The sequence below is a fragment of the Rhinolophus hipposideros genome, assembly GCF_964194185.1.
Source record: "Rhinolophus hipposideros genome assembly, chromosome: 15".
NCBI classification, from domain to species: Eukaryota; Metazoa; Chordata; class Mammalia; order Chiroptera; family Rhinolophidae; genus Rhinolophus; species Rhinolophus hipposideros.
The window spans coordinates 20,469,558-20,491,967 of NC_138061.1; the positions used below are offsets into that span (position 1 = coordinate 20,469,558).

General features: G+C 39.1%; 1 protein-coding gene across 2 annotated transcripts in view; it reads right to left on the reverse strand.

Annotated features, from left to right (window-relative positions):
* Nucleotides 1–22,410, reverse strand: part of SORCS3 (sortilin related VPS10 domain containing receptor 3) — a 541,876-nt gene that overhangs the window by 184,317 nt on the left and 335,149 nt on the right. For both annotated transcript variants that reach the window (XM_081075409.1, XM_081075410.1), the window contains exon 5: nucleotides 6,899–6,972. In XM_081075409.1, the coding sequence (XP_080931535.1) occupies nucleotides 6,899–6,972 (74 nt within the window). The remainder of the gene's footprint in view (nucleotides 1–6,898; nucleotides 6,973–22,410) is intronic.

The window sequence follows — 22,410 nt, forward strand, 5'->3', positions numbered from 1 at the left end:
GCACTTATCTAAATGGGCATGTACACATTTGGCTCGTGTGTATACACACACATATATACACAGACACGCACACATATTCAGAATTAACAATATTCTCAGAAAATGCAATCCTACCATCAATGTAGAACGAGAATAAAACAGAACAGAATAGACCAGAAAAGAACAAGGTCAGACAACCTCATTATATTAAATGAGCCTCAATCAAGCTAAGGATAAGGCTCTGAGGTCAGTTACTCAACCATCAAACCCCACAGAACCTAAGCATCAGGAGGACAGGAATATCAGGACATCATGATATTTCCCTACTGTAAGGGTAGACCCAAACAATTAGCAAAATACACCATCTGGGGTTGACAGCAAGGAAGAGAACATAGAGGAAGTGGTCCAAGACAGAGCAGTTACTTTATGTTCAAAAAATAAACAAGCAAAAACTAATGGTCATGGAGAAGTGTATTTGTTGTCTATTTCTCGGTGACAAATAACCACTAAACTTAGCAGTTCAAAACAACAAATGTTTATTATCTCACTGCTCTTATGGGTCAGGAATCAGGGCATGACTCTGTTGGGTGCCTCTGTCTCAAAGTCTCTCACAAGGGCTGTGCTGTCCAGGGCTACAGTCGCATCTGAAGACTTGACTGGAGAAGTATCTGCTTCCAAGATTACTCATGATTGTTGGCAGGATTGGTCCTCGGTTCCTCACTTTCTGTTGGCTGGAGACCTATCTCAATTCCTTTCCACATGGACCTCTCCATAGGGCAGCTCACAACAGGACAGTTTGCTTTGACCAAGCAAGCAAGAGACCACACCTAAGATGAAACCATCATCTTTTTGTAACTAAATCTGTGAAGTAACATCTCATCACCTGTGCTACATTCTGTTCACCAGAAACAAGTCACTGAATTAAGCCCAAACTCAAAGGGAGGGGGCTACACAATGGCAGGGTCTCCAGAAAGCACAGATCACTGGAGGCCCCTTGGAGGCTGCCTACCCCAAGCAGCAAGTAAATATTCATTACAAATAGACTAATACTGTCATATGATATATATATATATATATATATATATATATATATATATATATATATATATAAAATATCACACAACTGTGGTAATACTTTTTATTATGAGTTTTAAAGATAATCAAAATGTACATTTTGATGTAACTATTCCCCTTTGGTGATTAAACCAAAAATATTAAACTTTAACAATACAAATCCCCCCTCCTCAATGTTCTAAGGGACATAGGGGTATATCAAAGATATGTTACAGTGATTTGCTGAGGGTGGGGTGGCACTGATAGATGGAGAGGTAAAGAGAGCAGGTAGATCATTCTATACAAGAAAAGCTATACTATTGGGGAGGAGGGTGTGGGTGTGGGGCAGAGGGCTCTAGAAGGGGATTCATAGTAGCGACAAACCTCTGTGACTGACAGCCCATGGTAAGAGAAGGAAAAGGAGAAATGAAACACTGTGATGATCAGGACTTCAGGGAGACAGATGTGGACAAGGGCATTTTAGGAACACTTGCTGTGTGTTGTGCCATGCAGGGCTTCTTTGCAACCCTTTGCAAGGAAAGGTTTGTTAAAATCTACATTGCTCTGAAAGGCTTTTGGTGTTGAATTTGGGTTATGCTGTTTAAACTGGACACTCTGCTGATACATGGGAAAAACACAATCAAGTTTTAATTTGGGCTACATAGGACAAGAAAACAATCCTAGGTGTTAAAGAAATATGTATAAAATATTAATGAAACAGATGTTTATGATAATAAAAAATGTGAAAATGTTCAATGTCCAATAAAATAAAATACAGTAATAAAGTATGTATTGTTACACAATAAAGTGTTGCATAGACAATTAAAAATTATGGTTATAAAGTTATTATAATAATATAAAAATTGTCATAAGAGAACATTAAGAGAAAAAAGGCAGATTATATAAATTCATGTGTGGCATGTTTAGGCTACATATGAAAGAGTAGATACATACAAACAGAGGCTGGGAAAAATAAGAACAATGAAAGATTAGAAAGAAAAGATTGCAACAAAAGGACTTTCCGTTTGTTCTTTTTTTCCCTATCATCCCTTCCTCTTTTGAAAGACATTTCCTTAAGACCTCCTGTGTACACACACCAGGAGGGGCATGCTTCACATTTCTGTTCTTCCCACCTCCCACCCCCACCCCTCATGGCCTTTCTGAAAGAGCAGAAAAGGAGCTGCTGGCCCAACCATCCTATAAATCAACAATTAGTAGTCTAACATTAGGCAAGTGCAATAGAGACCTGGAGCCCCTTCTGACTCTCCTTGTGTCCCAGCAACTCTTCAGCCTGCAACCAGGCTCATAACAGCTCAAAAGAACAGTCCTCAAGGACCCCTTCGCTGCACCCCCAAAAGTTGGCTAATCTAGAATTTCTACTCCATCTGCTGACGTTTTCAAGTGTTTCTTACTCTCAAGACCAGTCCATGTTGCAGTCCAAATACCCCAGAAAAGGGGTAAGAATTTAAGTCCGTCACACCTTAGGGTGTATTACTTTATCAGAACATCTTCTTACAGTGATGGCAAAGAAGAGAACAAAAAGACCCTGATTTTCCAGGAGAGAGAATAATTAAATAAGGAAGAGATTGGAGATATCCTTTCTCTCTTCCACAACACTATACAAGCAAATGGCCCCAGAGACTGTAGACACTTAGATGCCAGTCCACACAGAGAATTCAGCAATCCTAGGATGACTGTGAACACATTGAAAAAGATGCCAGAAGAGGGTGAACACCTAGGGCGGGTGAGGGGCCACAGAGGCAAAGCTGTGAATAGCAGCAAGTATTCACATTGGATGTGCAAAGAAAACAATCTTCCCACTGCAGAATGCACATGCCTGTTAAATGTCTCCCAGTGGAAGAGTGGAAATACTATTCATTTGCAGCTCAGTAGGATATTAAAAAACAAAAAAATAAAACTAAACTGTTTTTTCTTACATGATAACTCTGCCCAAGCAGAGACCACAAAGGGATTATGTTAGCACAGTTATTCCACTGTTGTGCTTCCTGCAAATTTAATAGTTAAAGCAATTGGGAAGATGAATGGGGAGCGTAAGATGGGCCTGATGACCTGCCTCTTAACTATGTAGGTTTCAAATGAGTGAAAGGGTCACACATATAAAGGAGTTTTTGATCCTATTCTCGGGTTATGTGTTTGATGGCCTAGTTACTCCATAGTGTAGGATTCCTAGGTGACCTCGCTTGTTGGAGTTAAAACGTCTGGAATTCATTTGAAACATTTTTGTCTCTAAATAAAGAATTTATTATTGATGCTAATGAATATTATGCCCCATGCCCTACGTAACCCACAGGCACTGTGGGCCACTAAGGAGAAAGGGATAAAGATGATGGCCCCTTACAATTTCCAGGGGATTCCCACAGCCATTACAACCGTCAGTCACCGTAGATGAGAAAGAGAGTATGAGGCATGCGTGTGGTCAGTTCTTCCTCCTGCACAGAAATCACTCCTGGATCACAGTGTTCTCCCCACAAGTCTCTTCCAGGCCACTACTTTCTATTCCTTGAAGGTGACATGGGAGATGACATTCGTAAAGGATGTATCCCTAGACATATGCAAACCTCCAAATTGCAAATAACAATAGTTGGACAATATTGCTTACGTTCATTCTATTTATCTACATACCACAAGATACACATCTTTTTAACATTGTTTTCCATTTCAATGGCTTGCTTTTGGCATATTGCTCTTCCCCTAGTGTTTCCCCATCGTCCCTCATGCCACTTCACTCTGCGCCATCCCTCCCAAAGAAGTACTTTTAAGGCTTTTTGCTGTTGATTGTATTTTTTGTTGTTACTGTTTTTACTACTTCTTAAGAATTATGACTCAAAGAGTAGAAGAATATAAAGTTAGATTGTGATATGGATCCCTCGAAGTAAATTAAAGCCTTTCAGTTGTTATTAGATGCCCATGGCCGTCTCACCATGCATGGGATTCAAACTTGCATCGCAGAAAAATGACAAATCACTTATGTGCCATGGTCTTCAAAAGACTTACAACTTAAAATTATCAATCTGAAATGTACAAATGAAATCTCCAAGTGTCCAACTGATCACACCTGGTCTTCCAATAACATTATGAGGTTGACCAGTAGAATATTGTTCCCATTACACAGATGAGGAAATCACAACTTAAAGAAGGCCTTGTCTCAGCCAAAGCTGTACTCTACATCCAGAGAAACGCACACTGTCTTTTCTCAAGGAGGTGCAGAGTGAATGTTCCACTTCAAACACACATAGGCCATGTCTCTTCGACATAACTGGTTTAGAGCTTTCAAGAGCCTTAGATTCTGTCATGGGGAAAAATAAGGTCTATGTAAAAAGTTGTTCTTCCTCTGTGACTCTTATGACACCTAAAAGGATAATCATGGCAATTATACACCAGAAACAAAGAAGTGATAATTACAAAAATGGAATTTGCAGCTATCACTTGGCTAGCCAGCATGAGCTGTGACATTTATATTTCCCCATGGGGGCATATATGAGAGAAGCACAGAGTGGAGGAGAGACGAACGCAATTATCAGGACCTCGGCATTTATCCATTCTGCTATACAAAGGAAGTGGAAGGACGACAGCAGCTGGAATATTCTCTTCTTGCTCTTTGCAATGATAGGAAAACACTTCCCGTCATCCATTTATTTTAATTTCCTTCAGAAACGATGACAAGCCTTATCCAGTCTATTGTATTTTCCTTATCTATCAACATGACTTCCTAGTTAGCTAACTGCCTTACCATATCAAGAGTTCGTTCCAGGAATAACAGATAGCATTTTGTTGTTTTTTTCCTTTTTGAGGGATTTCTGAGTGATGGCACATTGAGAAACTGGTCCGTATTAGCTGAGCAAAAGGCTGTAGTTGTATAGCTGGAATGTCAGAGAAACAAATATTTCCTTTTTTTGCCTTAGTCTATTGAAAAATCTTAACAGTTCAAAATACCGACCAAATATTAATTGTAATACTTGTTACATACCAAAATAATAGTTGGTCTGAAAGAGCAAAATAACTGGGGATAGTCCAAATGTTGAGTCAAGAGCAGTAATACTCCCAACTCCCTTTTCTCTCTTAATATTCTGAACTGTGTCCATAAAACACAATTGTTTTTCACAGTATGCTTCGGAAGTCATCATTTTTGATTCTGGATATAATTTTTGGGCACAGAGGGTACCAGGTAAAGCCACTGCTTCCAAAGATGTTGGTGTGGATGCACATATGTCCAAGGTACTCATCACCACCTCCCTGACACACTACCCCTTATCTCGTGTAGAACATAAATGGCCATCTCATGACTTTTTAAGGAAATAAAATTAAGGTATTCAAAAAGATACCAGGAATAGGTACTGCTTCCAAACATTGTCAATTTTGGTTTTAGTCAACAAATAAGTTTGCGAACTTGTAACGATGTTGCTAAACTTTTTTGATATCAGAAGGATTATTCATTATGAATTTGTACCAACTGTACAAATAATTAACCAAGTTTACTATTTGCAAGTGCTGAAAAGGCTGCGTGAGAAAGTTAGGCGACCGAACTTTTCATCAACAACTCATGGCTCTTGCATCATGACAATGCACCAGCTCACACGGCACTGTCTAGGAGGGAGGTTTTAGCCAGTGAACAAATAACTGTATTGGAACACCCTCCCTACTCACCTGATGTGGCCCCCAGTGACTTCTTTCTTTACCTGAAGATAAAGGAAATATTGAAAGGAAGACATGTTGATGACATTCAGGACATCAAGGGTAATACCATGACAGCTCTGGTGGCCACTCCAGATAAAGAGTTCCAAAATTGCTTTGAAGGGTGGACTAGGCACTGGCATCGGTGCATAGCTTCCCAAGGGGAGTACTTCGAAGGTGACCATAGTGATATTCAGCAATGAGGTATGTGGCACTTTTTCTAGGATGAGTTCATGAACTTAATTATCAGACCTTGTATTAAGCATATAACTAATTAATATTACACACCTCGGTGCATGCTCCCTAATCTCTATTCCTTTGACCTTTCCCTCTACTGAAATAAAAGCAAGATACAAGAAGCAGTTCACCTTATAGTAAGGAAGTGTAAGAGATAAAATTATACCAAACCAAGCTTATTTTATGACAACCAAGAGTATGCATATATAAAAGAACTTTGATTAAAAAAACACTTTCTAACTGGGGAAGGCTTAATTTTCCATTTGGAATATGCATTCACTCTTACAAAAGGCTTTTTCAAGACATGCTCCACAGAAGTTGTTCTAAAGCTTTTATTTGTTGTGACACAAGAAAAGGATTCTGCAGTGAAACAAGTTAAGAATCGGTGACTTAAAGTTTGGCAGGCTTCCCCAGACTCTTCAATACCCCAACTCATCCTGAGTCTTCAGGAGGGTAGAGTTTGATAATCAGTACTTCAAATTAGTGGACCATAGAAGCACTTATGAAAGGAGAAGCATTTTGTGGAACGAGTGCTTTTCATAGTTCATTTTAGGAAATATTGCTTTTCAGAATAGGCATGTACAATACATAGTTTTTCAAAAAGAAAGGAGATTAGTATATAGCTAAGAACACTTGCCCATGACCTTCTCATGGAGCTCTGTAGCCCAGTGCTTTCTAAACTTGAATGTCCACATTAAATCACCAGGGATCATGTTACATGGGGGTTCCTGATCAGCAAGTCTTGACTAAGACTCGGCATTTCTAACAAGTTCCCAGGGGATGCTGACACTGCTGATCCATGAAGCATACTTAGAGCCCCAAAGGGCTAGAACCCATGTGCCTTCAGGCGATGAAGGTGTCCAAGAACTGTCCAGAGAGCTATGTTGCCTGCCCATTCTTTAACCAAGCGGGAGGTGAGTCTGTGGATGGGGCTTACCAGTAAAACCTGTTGGGGGTGATGCGTTCATGCATGACTTGCCACCGTCTCCCAAAGTCCATGGAGCTGTAGAGCTGCAAAACAATGAAGTGAGGAGAGCATCAGCATCAAGGGGCACTTTCAGTAGGGACACATGGGTCTTCCCCCTGGAGAAGAACATCCCAAGACACCAGATGCCTAACATACCCAAGTAGGCATCTGTTTTATCCAGATCAAACATTATGAATATGATTGTTCTATGCTTATCATCATCATGCCGTCTAGCACCAAATTGGTATATATCTAATCGACTGATGTATGTGAGCTGAGTATAAATCCATTTCTGATGTCATCCATCATTCTCTCTTTTAGGGGTAAAACCTTTAGTAATATTATCTTTTTTTTCCCCCGAAAGGCTATGGAAGTCTTTAGCTATATCTAAAACAATCCGGCATCATTTACTTAAAAAGTATTGAAAGCAATAAATGAACAAACAAACAAACAAACAAAAACTCATAGACACAGACAGTAGTTTAGTGGTTACCAGAGGGTAAGGGGGTCAAATATATGATGATGGAAGGAGAAATGACTCTGGGTGGTGAGCACACAATACAATATATAGATGATGTACTACAGAATTGTACACTTGAAACCTATATAATTTTACCAACCAATGTCACCATAATAAATTTAATAAAGGTTTAAAAAGTGTTTAATGGACAATTCCTACATGTAAGGCACTCTGGTGGATATCAAGATAAGGAAGAGGTAGATTCTGTGCTAAGAGGGAAAATGGGACACCTATGTAAAAATGCTTATCAGCTGGTATGTGACCAATATTCTATGCAAAATAATGTACTCTTTCAGTTTCATCTCTTACTGCTCCTATAGAAAGCACTGCACCAATTGGGCCTGGTGTCAATGAAAGACACCAGGCCCAGTTATACACACATCTTTGCAAGATGGAAAAGATAAGGCCACTTATATGCCTAAGTAGAAACCACTCATCCATGCAGGGCCGTCATGAGAGTGACTTCCTTTCCAAAGCCAGTTCTGACCACTACAGTCCACTCATCTTCCTTCCTTCTCAATTCACTGTACTCATCTTTTGTTTCCATTGACCACTTAGCACAGGGTAATATATAGTTATGTGTTTCAGATTTGTCTGTACTATTTACTTGTGTTTATATACCTTGAATACCTGTAAAGTGTTCACCAAATACCTGCTGCATAAACCAATAATCAAAGTAAGGATGGAGTTAAGGATGGAGAGAAACACTTGGAATGAGAAAGAATTGCAGAAGCGCCCCAGAACTTTGGAAAAATAAAACAGAACCTTCTGCATGGCTAACAGAGTCGGTTCCACATTCACTTATTTTATATATAGAGACTGATCCCTTTGTAAAAACACACGAGGGAAAGGCCAGCATCTCTAGAAGAGACTAGCTAGGAGTATGAGGTTTATTTTCAACTGAATGCCTGGATTCAATTTCTAAATGTGATAAAATAATAATAATAATAATAATAATAATAATAATTCAACCCTGTTGCTCTTCCACATCCATTTGAGCCTTACAAAGACACTGAAAGGAAGGTAGGACATTTATTACTAACTTAAATTCTTGCTCCCATGGATTCTACGGTCCACTCAGACAGGGTTAACCACTCACACCATGGTGCCACCACTAGTTTTACTGTCTGCCTCTAAGAAGCTGTGCACACTATGCCATTACTGGTTGACATGCCTCTCTGCTACGATACTAGACTGTTAGTCAGAGAGAGGTAGGGATCATGCCTTAATTCACCTTTATGTATCAGTGGTTCTACCATGCCTGGCCCATAACAGGTGAACACACAACCGTATTTCATAGTTAATGAAACTCAGTCTTGGAGAAGTTAAGTTTGGTCAAAAGAACTAGGATATAATTTTTCTGATGTTTAGCTGACATCTTCCATAGAATGGTATCTAGTTTATAATGAAGATTCCACCATGTTTATGTTTCTCCCACAAACTCTTATAGGTAGAGAAATTGAGAAAAGCAGAAGTAGGTGGCTCTCAAGTTTACAGAAATGGGGTCAGGTGAAGTATATTCCTATAATCATATCCCCAGTAGCCGCTCACCTGTAGGGAGGCACTGTCCAATACACCACACCACACTGCAGGTAACTTTTCTGTTAAGTTCAGAGTCCATAATCTTACAACCCATATAGAAATAATTTTTTTTTTTTAGTTCTTTTTTTTTTAATTAATTTTACTGGGGTGACAATTGTTAGTAAATTTACATAGATTTCAGGTGTACAATTCTGTATTACATCGTCTATAAATCCCATTGTGTGTTCAACACCCAGAGTCAGTTCTCCTTCCATCACCATATATTTGATCCCCTTTACCCTCTTCACCCACCCCCCACCCCCTTACCCTCTGGTAACCACTAAATTATTGTCTGTGTCTATGGGTTTTTGTTTCTCATTTGTTTGTCTTGTTCTTTTTGGTTTATATACCACATATCAGTGAAATCATAGGGTTCTCTGCTTTTTCTGTCTGACTTATTTCACTTAGCATTATTCTCTCGAGATCCATCCATGTTGTCACAAATGCTCCTATATCATCTTTCCTTAACGCCGAATAGTATTCCATTGTGTATATGTACCACAACTTCTTTATCCATTCATCTATCGAAGGACATTTTGGTTGTTTCCATGTCTTGGCCACCGTAAACAAAGCTGCAATGAACATTGGCGTACACGTGTCTCTATAGAGAAATGCTTTTATATTTTTGGGGTAGATACCCAGGAGAGCGATTGCTGGGTCATATGGTAATTCTATTCGTAATTTCTTGAGGAACCTCCACACTGCCTTCCATAGAGGCTGCACCAGTCTGCATTCCCACCAACAGTGTATGAGAGTTCCTTTTTCTCCACAGCCTCTCCAACACTTGTTACTATTTGTTTTGTTGAAACACTTACTAAAATTGGTATAGAAAGAAAATGCCTCAACATAATAAAGGCCATATACGACAAGCCCTCAGCTAATCTCATAATTAATGGTGAAAAGCTGAAGCCCTTTGCTCTACGTTCAGGAACACGACAAGGTTGTCCCCTATCACCTCTGCTTTTCAACAGAGTGTTGGAAGTCCTCGCGAGAGCTATCAGGCAAGAGAAAGAAATAAAAGGCATCCAAATTGGGAATGAAGAAGTTAAATTGTCACTCTTTGCAGATGACATGATGCTATATATAGAAAACCCTAAAGACTCCACCAAAAAGCTATTAGAAACAATCAATGAATATAGTAAAGTTGCTGGCTACAAAATCAACGTACAAAAGTCCATTGCTTTCCTATATACCAACAATGAAATCTCAGAAAAAGAGATAGAAAAAACAATTCCTTTTGCAATTGCAGCAAAAAGAATAAAATACCTAGGAATAAACTTAACCAAGGATGTGAAGGATTTATATTCTGAAAACTATAAGACATTTTTGAAAGAAATTGAAGAAGACACAAAGAAATGGAAAGACATTCCGTGCTCATGGATTGGAAGAATCAACATAGTTAAAATGGCCATATTACCCAAAGCCATATACAGATTTAATGCAATCCCCATTAAAATCCCAATGGCATTTTTTAAAGAAATAGAACACAAAATCATCAGATTTGTTTGGAACCACAAAAGACCCCGAATAGCCAAAGCAATATTAAAAAAAAAGAACAATACTGGAGGTATCACACTCCCTGATTTTTCCTTGTACTACAGGGCTACAATAATCAAAACAGCTTGGTATTGGCGGAAAAACAGACACATAGACCAATGGAATAGAATTGAGAACCCAGAAATAAAACCACATAAATATGGACAGATAATTTTTGACAAAGAAGCTAAAAACATACAATGGAGGAAAGACAGCCTCTTCAATAAATGGTGCTGGCAGAATTGGATAGCTACGTGCAAAAGAATGAAACTGGACTGCTATCTGTCACCATGTACCAAAATTAATTCAAAATGGATCAAAGACTTAAGCATAAGACCTGACACAATAAACTGCATTGAAGAAAACATAGGTACTAAACTTATGGACCTTGGGTTCAAAGAGCATTTTATGAATTTGACTCCAAAGGCAATGGAAGTAAAAACTAAAATAAACAAATGGGATTATATGAAACTGAAAAGCTTCTGCACAGCAAAAGAAACTATTGACAAAATAATGAGGCAACCAACTGAATGGGAGAAGATTTTCGCAAACAGTTCCTCTGATAAGGGGCTAATATCCAAAATATACAAGGAAGTTATGAAACTCAACAACAAAAAAACAAACAACCCAATTGAAAAATGGACAGAGGACCTGAAGAGACATTTCTCCAAAGAGGATATACAAATGGCAAATAGACATATGAAAAAATGCTCAACATCGCTAATCATCAGAGAAATGCAAATGAAAACCACAATGAGATATCACCTCACCCCAGTCAGAATGGCTTTCATCAATAGAAATAATTTTTGAATGAACTTCTGGTTATTTCAAAAAAGCTTTGAGGGGCTCGGAAATGTTTTGGCCCATTTCAATTTAATTTAGCAAATATTTATTGAACATTGGCAGTATAAACTACATAAAATGTCTCTTCATGTCCAGTAAATGAAATGTGTGTGTGTGTGTGTGTGTGTGTGTGTGTGTGTGTGAGGGAGAGAGGGAGAGAGAGAGAGAGAGAGAGAGAGAGAGAGAGAGAGAGAGAGAGAGAGAAAGAGATTGCTCCATATATTGTCTTTTTATACTCAAAATAGTCAATAAGGTACTTAAGGAGATATATTTACATTCTCATTTTATAGATTAAAATACTGACACTTGGTTCTACAAAGTGACTACCACAGCAACTATATGGAAAACCAGGATGTCGTCCCTGATCTAGCTGATGGCAAGTTTACACTATGCCACACTAACTCTACACCAACTTGCACTGTATTTATCCAAAATGGGCTTTCACTCCATGAGTGAGTACTATTTACTATGTGTGTCCAACTCTGCACATGGGAAAATAGGCAACACCTTTCCTCATCACTCTTAGTCTCGTTCTTTTTTTACCAACTCAGTGAATAAAACAATACTGTCTCTACACCATTAAATTACAGAGCACACACAACCACATCTAATACTTCAAGCAGCAAAAATGGGTAACGGCTCACCATCAAAATATACATACAGGTACATCATGTAAAAGGGGAAAGTGGGGCAAAGGCTAAAGCTCTACATGTTGAGAAATGGGCAAGATTAACAGGGGTAGAAATAGAACAATGAGGCTTCCTGGACAAGTACGTCTTGCACCAGGCCCTTGGAGATAGATGGTGTGGACAGGAGAGAAGACAGAGAGAGATTTTGCTGGGTGGAGGAGACAACAATGACAAAGCTGTCAACACGGCCAAGGTTTTGAGCTCGGCTTGTGGGGGAACTTTGCAGAGGAAGGAGGTTTGTGATGACTGTTACTCCTTTTGTTACTGTCCAAAAGGAGGTGGAGGTTGTCTGTTCATTAGTTTATTTCTCTTTCTATCCATCCATCCATTTGTAGATATTTCTATCTCTACCTGTATGTACATTTATATCGGTGAGGGCTGGGAGGAAGGAGAGGTTTGGTGAGGACCAGATCATCCCACTGAGAAGGATATATCCATATATTTTATTGCAAGGATTGGGTTTTCCATGCAGAGTTTTAAGAAATGGATCACTCTCCTTCCCATGGCAGGTGTCCGAGGTCCAGATGCTCAGACTGAAGACAGATGTTTCCCAATTAAATACAGAAGAGATTTTGCTTGGAGCCTTCTATAACCCAATGATATCAGACTTTGTCAGTGTGATTTCTATCTTAGCAAACAGAGCCCCAAATTCCTTCAACTAAAACCCAGCATGATTGTATCTTTCTTTGCTCCAAACTCTAGAGACGGCAGGGAAAAACCATGAGGATCACAGTGACACTGTGGGAGTCACAATTCTCAGAGAAATGATCAGTCTTTCCATCACAGAGGAGGGTGGTAGTGACAGGGTGCCACCCACCACAGCTCCTGCTGGTACCCATCTTGGGAGAAGCATGGCTTCTCTCACCTTGCGCTCTCCCTAACAGAGAAAGAACAAGAGATCAGCTGCTGATCTCCTCATCCAAGTCTGTTCCACCTCCTGCCTCCCTTGTCTCTGGTTTTGCTTTTTCAGCTCTTCAGTTTGACTGATGGGAGAAAAATTAAATTGAATTCTCTGCCTCAAGGCTGATTCAGACGAACAGAGAACAGGCTCCTATTCATTAAGGGCCCTGGGTTAGGTACCTCGTCTCTCAATCTACAGGAAATTGCTGACTCTGAAACAAATTTTATTTGACCAAGAGCTGGATCTTTGCAGCCTCTCAATTCATACATTTGCCCATCCTTTTCTGCATTCATTCATTCATTCATTCATTCACTACAATGTATCAAGCAATTACTAGGCTTTAAGCACTGATCTAATAAAGCATGTAGGCAACCATTCAATAGTATTAGAAGAGTACTGAATGATATGAAAATGTTCATGATATTTATTTAAAAATATATAACAAAACATGCATACATTGACCCCAACTGTATTTGAAAGTAGTATTGCAAAAGCTTGAAACATATTAGAAGAAATTATGCCAAAATATTATCAGTTGTTATTGCTGAATTATGGGATTATGGGTAATTTTTATACTTTTTAAAGCTTTCCTTCATTTTCAGATTTCTTTACAATGGATATGTATTATATTTTAATAGCAATACAAGCCTGCATTTTTAACTTATACTTTCATAATAATGTTCTAATTATAATACATATATTATATTTATTTCTTAGACTACCTTTTCAAAGGCCAAGAATTGAAATGCCATTTCTTTTAATGAGTGAACTAGAATTAAACAAGGCAACGTGAGATTTTCCACAAAATCTTATTTCACAGAGATTATTGTGGATAGTGGTGAATCCTTCCTTGGACAGGTAGTGTATTAGCTCACACAGTTTTTAAACTGTCCTGCCTGGCTTCAACCACATGGGCTTCATGCAACATTAAAATAAATTTATTGTTTATTGTATTTTTCAAACAATAAACATCTTTAAAAACATTGCTTTTTTATACAAAGTAACATTTACAAGACCATGTTTTCCTCCATATCCTACTTTATGACGTCACCTCCATGCCAGACGTCATTCCTGGAACTTTCAGCAGAGAGCAACCTAGATCCTCTCCTTTCCCTTCTCCACTATATGTCATGGTCTCATCTCTCTTAAGAAGCACGTCCTCAGTAGAAACACACACACACACAGTCCTAAATGAATCATCAGAACAGCTGGCAAACATGAAAGAACACGCTCTTTTCCTTATTGATTCAGTTATTAGTTCCCTAATTACATCAGCCTGCCAGGGAAAAGCATCTGATAGCTGAAGAACTAAAGAGGCAATTTAATCAATGTAATAATATTCCACAGGAAGAACAAGTTGGATCTGAAAAGCTTAAGTTCAAAGAATAATGATTGCTTTCAGAGGCTATGGGATGAATGGTGTCCACCAAGATGATATGTTAAGATACCCCCAGTATCTTAGAATGAGCCCTTTTTTGAAAATAAGGTCTTTGCAGAAGTAATCAAGTTAAAATGAGGTCAGGGTGAGCCCTCATCCAATATGGCCGATACCCTCTTAAGGAGAAATGTGGACACAAAGACAGGCACAGAGGGAAGGCCTTGTGAAGATAGAGGACTGCAGTGATGTATCCACAAGCCAAGGGGTGGCAAAGATGCTGGAAAATCATCAAAAGCTGGGGAGAAGGGAGGAGCTCTCCTATAGCTTTCAGAGGGAGCATGATCTTGCCAACGCATTGATTTTGGACTTCTAGCTTCCGGTATTGTGGGACAATCAATTTCTGTTGTTCTGAGTCACCCAGTTCGTGGTATGTTGTTACAGCAGACCCAGGAAACTAATATAAGCATCTTACACCAACCATCAGAAGTCATAATGATAGGTCTGTTTCTACATTACTCTGTCGTGTTTTTTTTTTTTTTCCTTCACTCCTAGGCAGTTAGTTATAAAACCACAGTCTGGTTTAGGGCCAACTGTTGAATCTGTGGTTACAAGCCAAACTCTCATTTGCCAGTATTTGTCTGTCCTATGCATTTTCACCATACCCCTAAGGATATTTTTAAGAATAAATGTGAGTTAATAATAACCATATGGCAGCAACCAGACATAATCAGAAAAGGCAAAAAAATACACATTTTTATGGCAGCTTTTGGGAATCTGACAGCCAGATTCTCTAGAGCCAGCAGGGCTCCCAGATAGAGGAAAATATGGCGTAGAACTCATTTATATAAAAGCTGTCCCCTATAGGCAAATTCAAACTTAATGTATAACTGCCTGGGTTTTTTTCTCAAAACATGTGGAGTTTAGGTAGCATTCTGCTGAATTGTGGTCATGGTGATTTTGTCTTTCAAATAACATGAGGCTGGTTTCTTCTCAAAATAAGAAGGTCTCTGCACCCACTTCCTTGGTAGCTAGCTACAGAGGGAATGGGAGGGCTTGGCTGAGCTCTGTGGATCTGCAGAAAGAATGCCCTGGGCTGTTGCAGCATTTGTGGTAGGCAGGAGAGAAACCAGAGTCACACAGCAGCAAACAGTCCTTTCCAACATGTGCCTCTGGTTCCTTCCACAGATATTCTCCAAAGAACTCCTCTCTGGATAACTGATGAGGACAATCCCTCCCAATGGTCCTCAAAGCTCTGGGTACATAAGAGCTTTGGTCTTCAGCAGCCATTTTTTTTGCCCCTGGAAGATATAAGGCATTCATGAAGATATCCACTTAAAAAGACATAGGCATTCACTTAGTCATGCCATTCTCTGTAAAAGGCAACACTTTTCTTCCCTCTTGAAGATTTCTAGCCACAGAGGTTTTATCTCTCTGAGGTGACTTACATCATTCATTCCTTCATTTAACAAATATTGATCAAATGTCTATGAAGAACCAAGAACTGTTCTATATGTTTAGGGTTCATCAGTGAACCAAAGAGACGAAAAAACCTCTGCCCTCAGGAGCCTTACATTCCAGTGGAGATCAAGAACCTAAATGTTTTCAAGTTCTTAGTGAGAGGATGTGAGGGAGGTATAAGAAAAATAGAATCATTGTCTGTATTCTTTAGACACGGGTTTCATTTTGCTAATGCTTAACACACAAAGGAAGTTTCTTTCCTTGCCCAAGAAGAGTTTTACTAAAACATTTGTCACTCTAGGGCTATCTTTTGTTTTCCTGCTTTAGATAGAGACACGAGTTCAAAAAAAAAAAATGTTTCACTTTCCTTTCAGCTCTAAGGAAAACGCAGTGCAAGTGTGATAACACTTGACGTGAATGGCAGATGACATTCACCACAGTGCTCGGCAGAAACGCAATCCACAGAGCTTACGCTGCATCTAAAAACGGGCTTAGCTGTTCCTTTGCTGAACAGGAGACCTGAACCAGTGTGGTCAGGCTTTATAATTCTCCAAAGGAACCTGAAATTTCAGATTTTTTTTTTTATGGGAAGTCTCCATATTTTTTTTTAATGTGGGCAAACAATTTAAAACATATTGCAGGGCAAATAACACATGTCTTGATCAAGAGGGTCAGAAGCCGCTAGAGGGCCACCAATTTGTGACTTGAATCTTAGTGTAGATGTCCAACTGTGTGAGGTGGAGTGCGGAACTATTTGATCTGGAAGTAGGATTGCCAGATATAGTAAATAAAAATACAGAATACCCAGGTAATTTGAATTTCAGATAAGAAATAATCTTGCGTGTGTGTAAATATGTCCCACGTAACATTAGGGATTTTTATTTTTTTAAATGTTGTTATTTATCTGAAACTCAAACGTAGCTGGGTGTCCTGTATTTTATCTGGCAACCCTACTTTGATGTCCTCTCCCGTTTCATTTCTAAGCATCTGGATCATAAGAGACCCCCCCCCTTATATTATGCTTCTTTATTCTTTCACATTAGAAGACATCAAGTGAATAAAAGAATCTCAAAATTATTGTAAGTATGCCCTGTAGACAATTAAATCATTTCACTCAACTTACTTAGCATTAATTGAGCATCTATCAATTGCTAGACTTAGAGCCAGGTGTGACAACACAAAGATAAATAACAAAAGGCTCCCTGACCTCCAGAAACTCACAACCAAGATGGGTAGACAGATATGCCAACATGCAATGGCAACACAACATCAGGAGGCCCGGGCCAATAGAGGCAGAGGAGCGCTGGGAGAACTCAAAGGAGGGAGTGGTCAGTTCTGCTGAGTTGGGCACTGGGCCATGAGCTGAGTCATAACGGATGAGTAGGAGCTGGCCTGAAGGATAAGTTCCCCCAACACACTGCAGCTAACAGAGGTAAAAAAAAAAAAAAAAAAAAAAAAAAAAAATCTGGTCATTAGGGAAGATGTTGGAAATGAAACAGAAACATTATCTCATCCTCCTACTAAAGTACAATTCACTTGGCCCTGGATCAGTGTACATTGGTCCAACTGCCACATCTGAAAGAAGAAAGAGCAGAGGTGAAGAAGAATCCAAACAGGGTCATCTAAAGGATGCCAGAGGAAGAGAAGCAGCAACTCCACAAGAGTGTGGGTGTGAGGAAGAAACGAAGACTTAAAGATGGGCTGTGATAGCGAAGGCTGTAAAAGCAGAGAAGTGTAGGGAGACACGTACTTGTTTATCGAATTTTGAAACACCTTCCCTTGAAACCTAAGAGGCAAAATTACAACACCAAACAAAGAAGCATTACTTTTTTAAAGTAAATTCATAAAATTCACGACTTATAAGAAGCTGATCAAAAAGGCACAGGATAGTTTATAAATGGTATCAGACCTGGTTTGAGACTCAATGCTTTTCAAAGTTTTTCATCAAAACATCTCTAACAGCCAAAGGGAATGAAGCATCTCACTGAAAATCTGGAGGTTTGCTCTGAAGCAGTGTGACATAAGGGCAAATGTTTTCAAATCTCTAATTCTTATCGTAAAATTCCATGGATATGTTGTAGACTATAACATATCTATGCTTAGAATAAAAGATACATTTCTTCACAAATCTTCCAAGGGAAGGGGACCCACCAGAAAAACACTCCATATCTATTATACTGCCTTTACACCACTGACCCCCAGGAGTCCATTTTTGAGCCCCAGTTTGTAGAAGAGGGGTGAGTGACACCAAGAATGTTTATGCATAATTAGCATAATTAGGGGAGGGGTGTTATTGTTGGAGGTGACTCAGCTGTGTTACCTGTATGGTGAGTACAAGCCGGGTTGTGATCATTCCTTGGTGCCTATTTCCATTGGAATCCTGGATTCGATATGAGGAGACGCCCTAAGGGCAGGATTTGTATTTACGTCTCCTTAATGTTAAGGAACAAGGCGAAGGGAAATGTAGTTTTCGCGATGCCCTGCTTACCATAAAGTGATTACATTAAACCCTGCATATGCCAGCTAACATGGTAAGTCTGACTTTGCCTGACTTTGCCTCTAATTTCAGAGGCTACATGTGTATTTGGATAACCAAAGCCTTCTACCTCCCAAGTCCTACACTCTGCCAGAGGTGCTGGTGACTCTCAAGGTGAATTTCAGAACACACAGAACAGGTGATGCTTACCCCCAAACTCCCCAATGCCCTCCCCACAGTGTAGAGTGCTTTCATCCAACTGGGCACGTAGAAACTGGCTCATAATGATATGTATCGGTGTCTACACTCTGTCAACGGGGTGACACTATATTCATTTTCCCCTCACCTTTTCCTCCACGTTTCTCTCATTCTCCCTTATTTTCCATGTTCCAGCCTCATTGGCCTTCTTTTGGCTTCTCAAACGTGCCATGAACTCTTTAGTCTCAGGCTTTTTGCACATTCTGTCCCCTCTTCCTAAAATGCCCTTTCCCGCTTTCCATTCATGTACTGAACTTCTACTCATATGTCAGGTGTCAGCAGAAATAACACGTCCTAAGGAAAGCCCTCTTTGGTCACCTTGTGCCCCAAACAGCCCTGGGTCCACCTGGGATCTGCTCTCACGACTCTCCGTTCCCTTATTTCATAATCTTCATCAAAGCATTAAATTATTAAGTATTTGTGTAATTACATGATCAGCATCTGTCTTCCATTCTAGGTAGTGGGCTTCACTATTTTAATCGTCCCAAGCGCATAACACAGTGTCAAGTAGAGCAGAATAGATGGTCAATAAATATTTGCTGAATGAAAACATGAATATTCCTCTTCAAGTCTTTAAAGTTCTATTCCTTCCCATCCCAAATTTGCCTAAAGTCTATGCTTCTTTCAATATTAGTTCAGATTGTCTCCTTTCTTAAGCCATCGTTGCCCACACTTGGCCAAAAGAGGCAAGATTACAACAGGAAAACTGAAGAACAACTGTTAAAAGCAAATTTGCAAAACGCATCACCACAAGATGGTAAGAAGGAAAGAGTACCCCATAAAAAGTATCTGTCTTCCACCCATATTTACCACCCAGTGTCCAACCAGATTCCAATGACAAGTTTCTCTTATAAGCATTAACATTGTTTTTATTTAATTCATCCAAACATTAATCTATTCCTTCATTCACTTATGCATCAAAATTTCACGTAATCTCTTCAAATAGATTAAAGGCTCCTAGATGAGAGGAATTCCATCTGAAATCTTGATCCCCAAAAGAAACTGCCACTGGGCTTCCCGACAACATGGAATCAGAGAACAATAAACTTTTGTAGCTGACAGTGGCCTCAGAGATAATCTGGACATTTCTTTTAATACATTGGGGATTCTTTTTACACTCAGAAAACATAAGTAACTTGCCTAGTGCCCCACAGCTAGTTAGTGGTGGAGCTGAAATTCAAACTTTTTTTACTGTATGGTGCCGTCCTTTTTTATTAACTGCTTGATTTGGAAAAACAAACAAAAAAAAGGTAATAGAACCTCATAGGAATAATGGCTCATTTGGGTACGCCATGCATGAATGACACTGTACCTTGAATTTATCTAGGACTTTTATTTACAGATCACTTTCACATTTCATTTTATCCTCTTTTATACTGAAGAGTGTTTTCTGAGCTAACGGGCACATAAAACAATCTTACAATTCACACAGTATTTACCAAAATCCATTTTTTTGTCTCCACAGTCATATTCTCTTGACCATTTTCTGTTGCAATCAGGTTCTATTCATTTTTATACATTATAATTCAGAAACACTTCATATTTAGTAGTACCTTTTGGACATAAATGTTGGCCTTCTTCTGTGAGTTATTTGTTCTGACCCATATTCCCCTCCCCCCCACCTGTGTATCCTCTCTCCTTAATGGTTTGGTTTCATATCATATCACATTATTACTATCCACTTCATTGCCTACTATCCTGGCCTTTTCACTGGGTCCAATTTGTCCTTAACTCTTTTCCAAGTGCAGATCTGTTTTTTCCTCCCCAAAGGCCTAAATCTAAAAGAAGTGGGAAGAACTTAAATCTCTTAGTTTTAGGTCATTTATTTAATTTAAATTACTATCTCTACGTATCAAAACAATACCACCTGCTTTCAATGTGGTACACATCAAGGCTTTATTATCCCTACCATATGAAACACCATTTGAAACCGTTTTCCAGGTGGACATTTAAATATGTTCATCATTGCAGTATTAATATATGGCCAGAAAAATCTGAGTTCATTCAAACTCAAGATAATAAAGAAAAAATAATGTGTACTTCAAAGGCTAATCTTTCAGAGGAAAAAAAGAAAGAAGAAACTAACATTAATGGAAGATTTTCTCAGACAGGTACTTTTTTTTTTTTTTTTGCTTTTCTTTTTTTATTTTTTTAAATAAACTTATTGGGGTGACAATTGTTAGTAAAATTACATAGATTTCAGGTGTGCAATTCTGTATTACATCATCTATAAATCCCACGTGTGTTCACCACCCAGAGTCGGTTCTCCTTCCATCACCATATATTTGATCCCCCTTATCCTCATCTCCCACCCCCCACCCTCCTTACCCTCTGGTAACCACTAAACTATTGCTCAGACAGGTATTTTTGTATATGTTATCTTGTTTAATTGATGCAAAGTAAATACAGTTTGATGGTTATTTCTGTCCATACTTCCTGGAGGAAAACACGGAGGCCTTATGGGTTTTATGAACTTGTTCAAATCCTCAAAGAATATTCCAGGACATCTGATTCCAAAACTCAGTGTTCATTCTAAAACACCTGGCTGCCATTGAGAAATGAATGCTTTCAAGGAAACACCCTGAGTTGTGAGGGAGCTCAAACAATGTCCCAGGAGAAAATTTGTAGAAACATGAGATTGTTGGCACAGAAAACTGACCAATGTGCAAAGAAGTTTATAACTGTTTTCAATGTGGGGAAATGTTCTTCTGCAGAAGGACATGAAACTTTCTTCTGGGCTGCATCAGAGGGTGAAACAGGACCAAAAGGTCAAATCTAGATGGAAATACATGGTGGCTTGATATAAGAAATAATATTCTAATGGAAAGAACTCCCTGATGCTGGGAGAAGCTGTCTTGCACGGCAACAAATTCTCCAGGCGGTTGGGGGACATGTTTCAGTATAAGAGTCCTTGGATTAGATGATATTGTCAGAAAATTAAAATGTCAGATGGGGTTTAAACCAATAAGTTCTTAGGTCCATTAAGATTTTGGATTCTTCATCCCAGAGCAATAATCCTAAGAATAAACCCAAGGGAATATTCACTATTGATGCTCCCTAGATATTTGTAAAAGCTGGAAGATAAACTTTTTAAAAGGCTCTCAAATGCATGGGAAAGGGCCAGGACTCTGTGTAGCAGGCTTTGATGGATTTAGTCAGCCTCCCTGTATCTACAACTTTTGTAAAGGAATTTAAAGCTCCTCCCTTAAAGAGCTAGAATTTGTTTCCTCTCCCCTTAAATTGAGCTTGCCTTTGTTCCTTGTTTTGGCATCAGAGATGACAGGGTTCCAGCTCTGAGTGCAGTCCCTAAGAAGCTGTGGACACCTTCAATTTTGGAATGCTGTCACCCTGAGGTGAACAAACATGTGCTAGCCTGATGGAGGATGAAAGATCACACAGAAGAGAACCCAGGTATCCCAGTGGAGACCATCTCAGACCAGGATATAGCCTAACCAGCTGAGCTCAAACACAAGAGAGAGCCCAGCCAAGATCAGCACAGCTGCCCACTCAACCATAGCTGACCACAGACACACACATGAATCTCGCTGAGACCAGAATTATCACGCTGCTAAACCACAGAGTTGTGACTGATGATTAAGATTTACTGTGTTAGCCTTTAAGTAGGGAGAGATGGTGACACAGCATTAGCTAGGAATACACAGACCTAGAGTCAAGTCTTAGCTCTATCAATAACCTCACGGCGTTGTTTGGAGGAAGACTTTAAATTCCTCAGTCTTGGTCTTCTTATGTAAGTATGAGGAAGGGCCTTCTCCAGAATAGTGGCTCTCAAATTTCAAAGTTATTCAGATACCTTGTTAAAAATGTACATTATAAGCATGTCT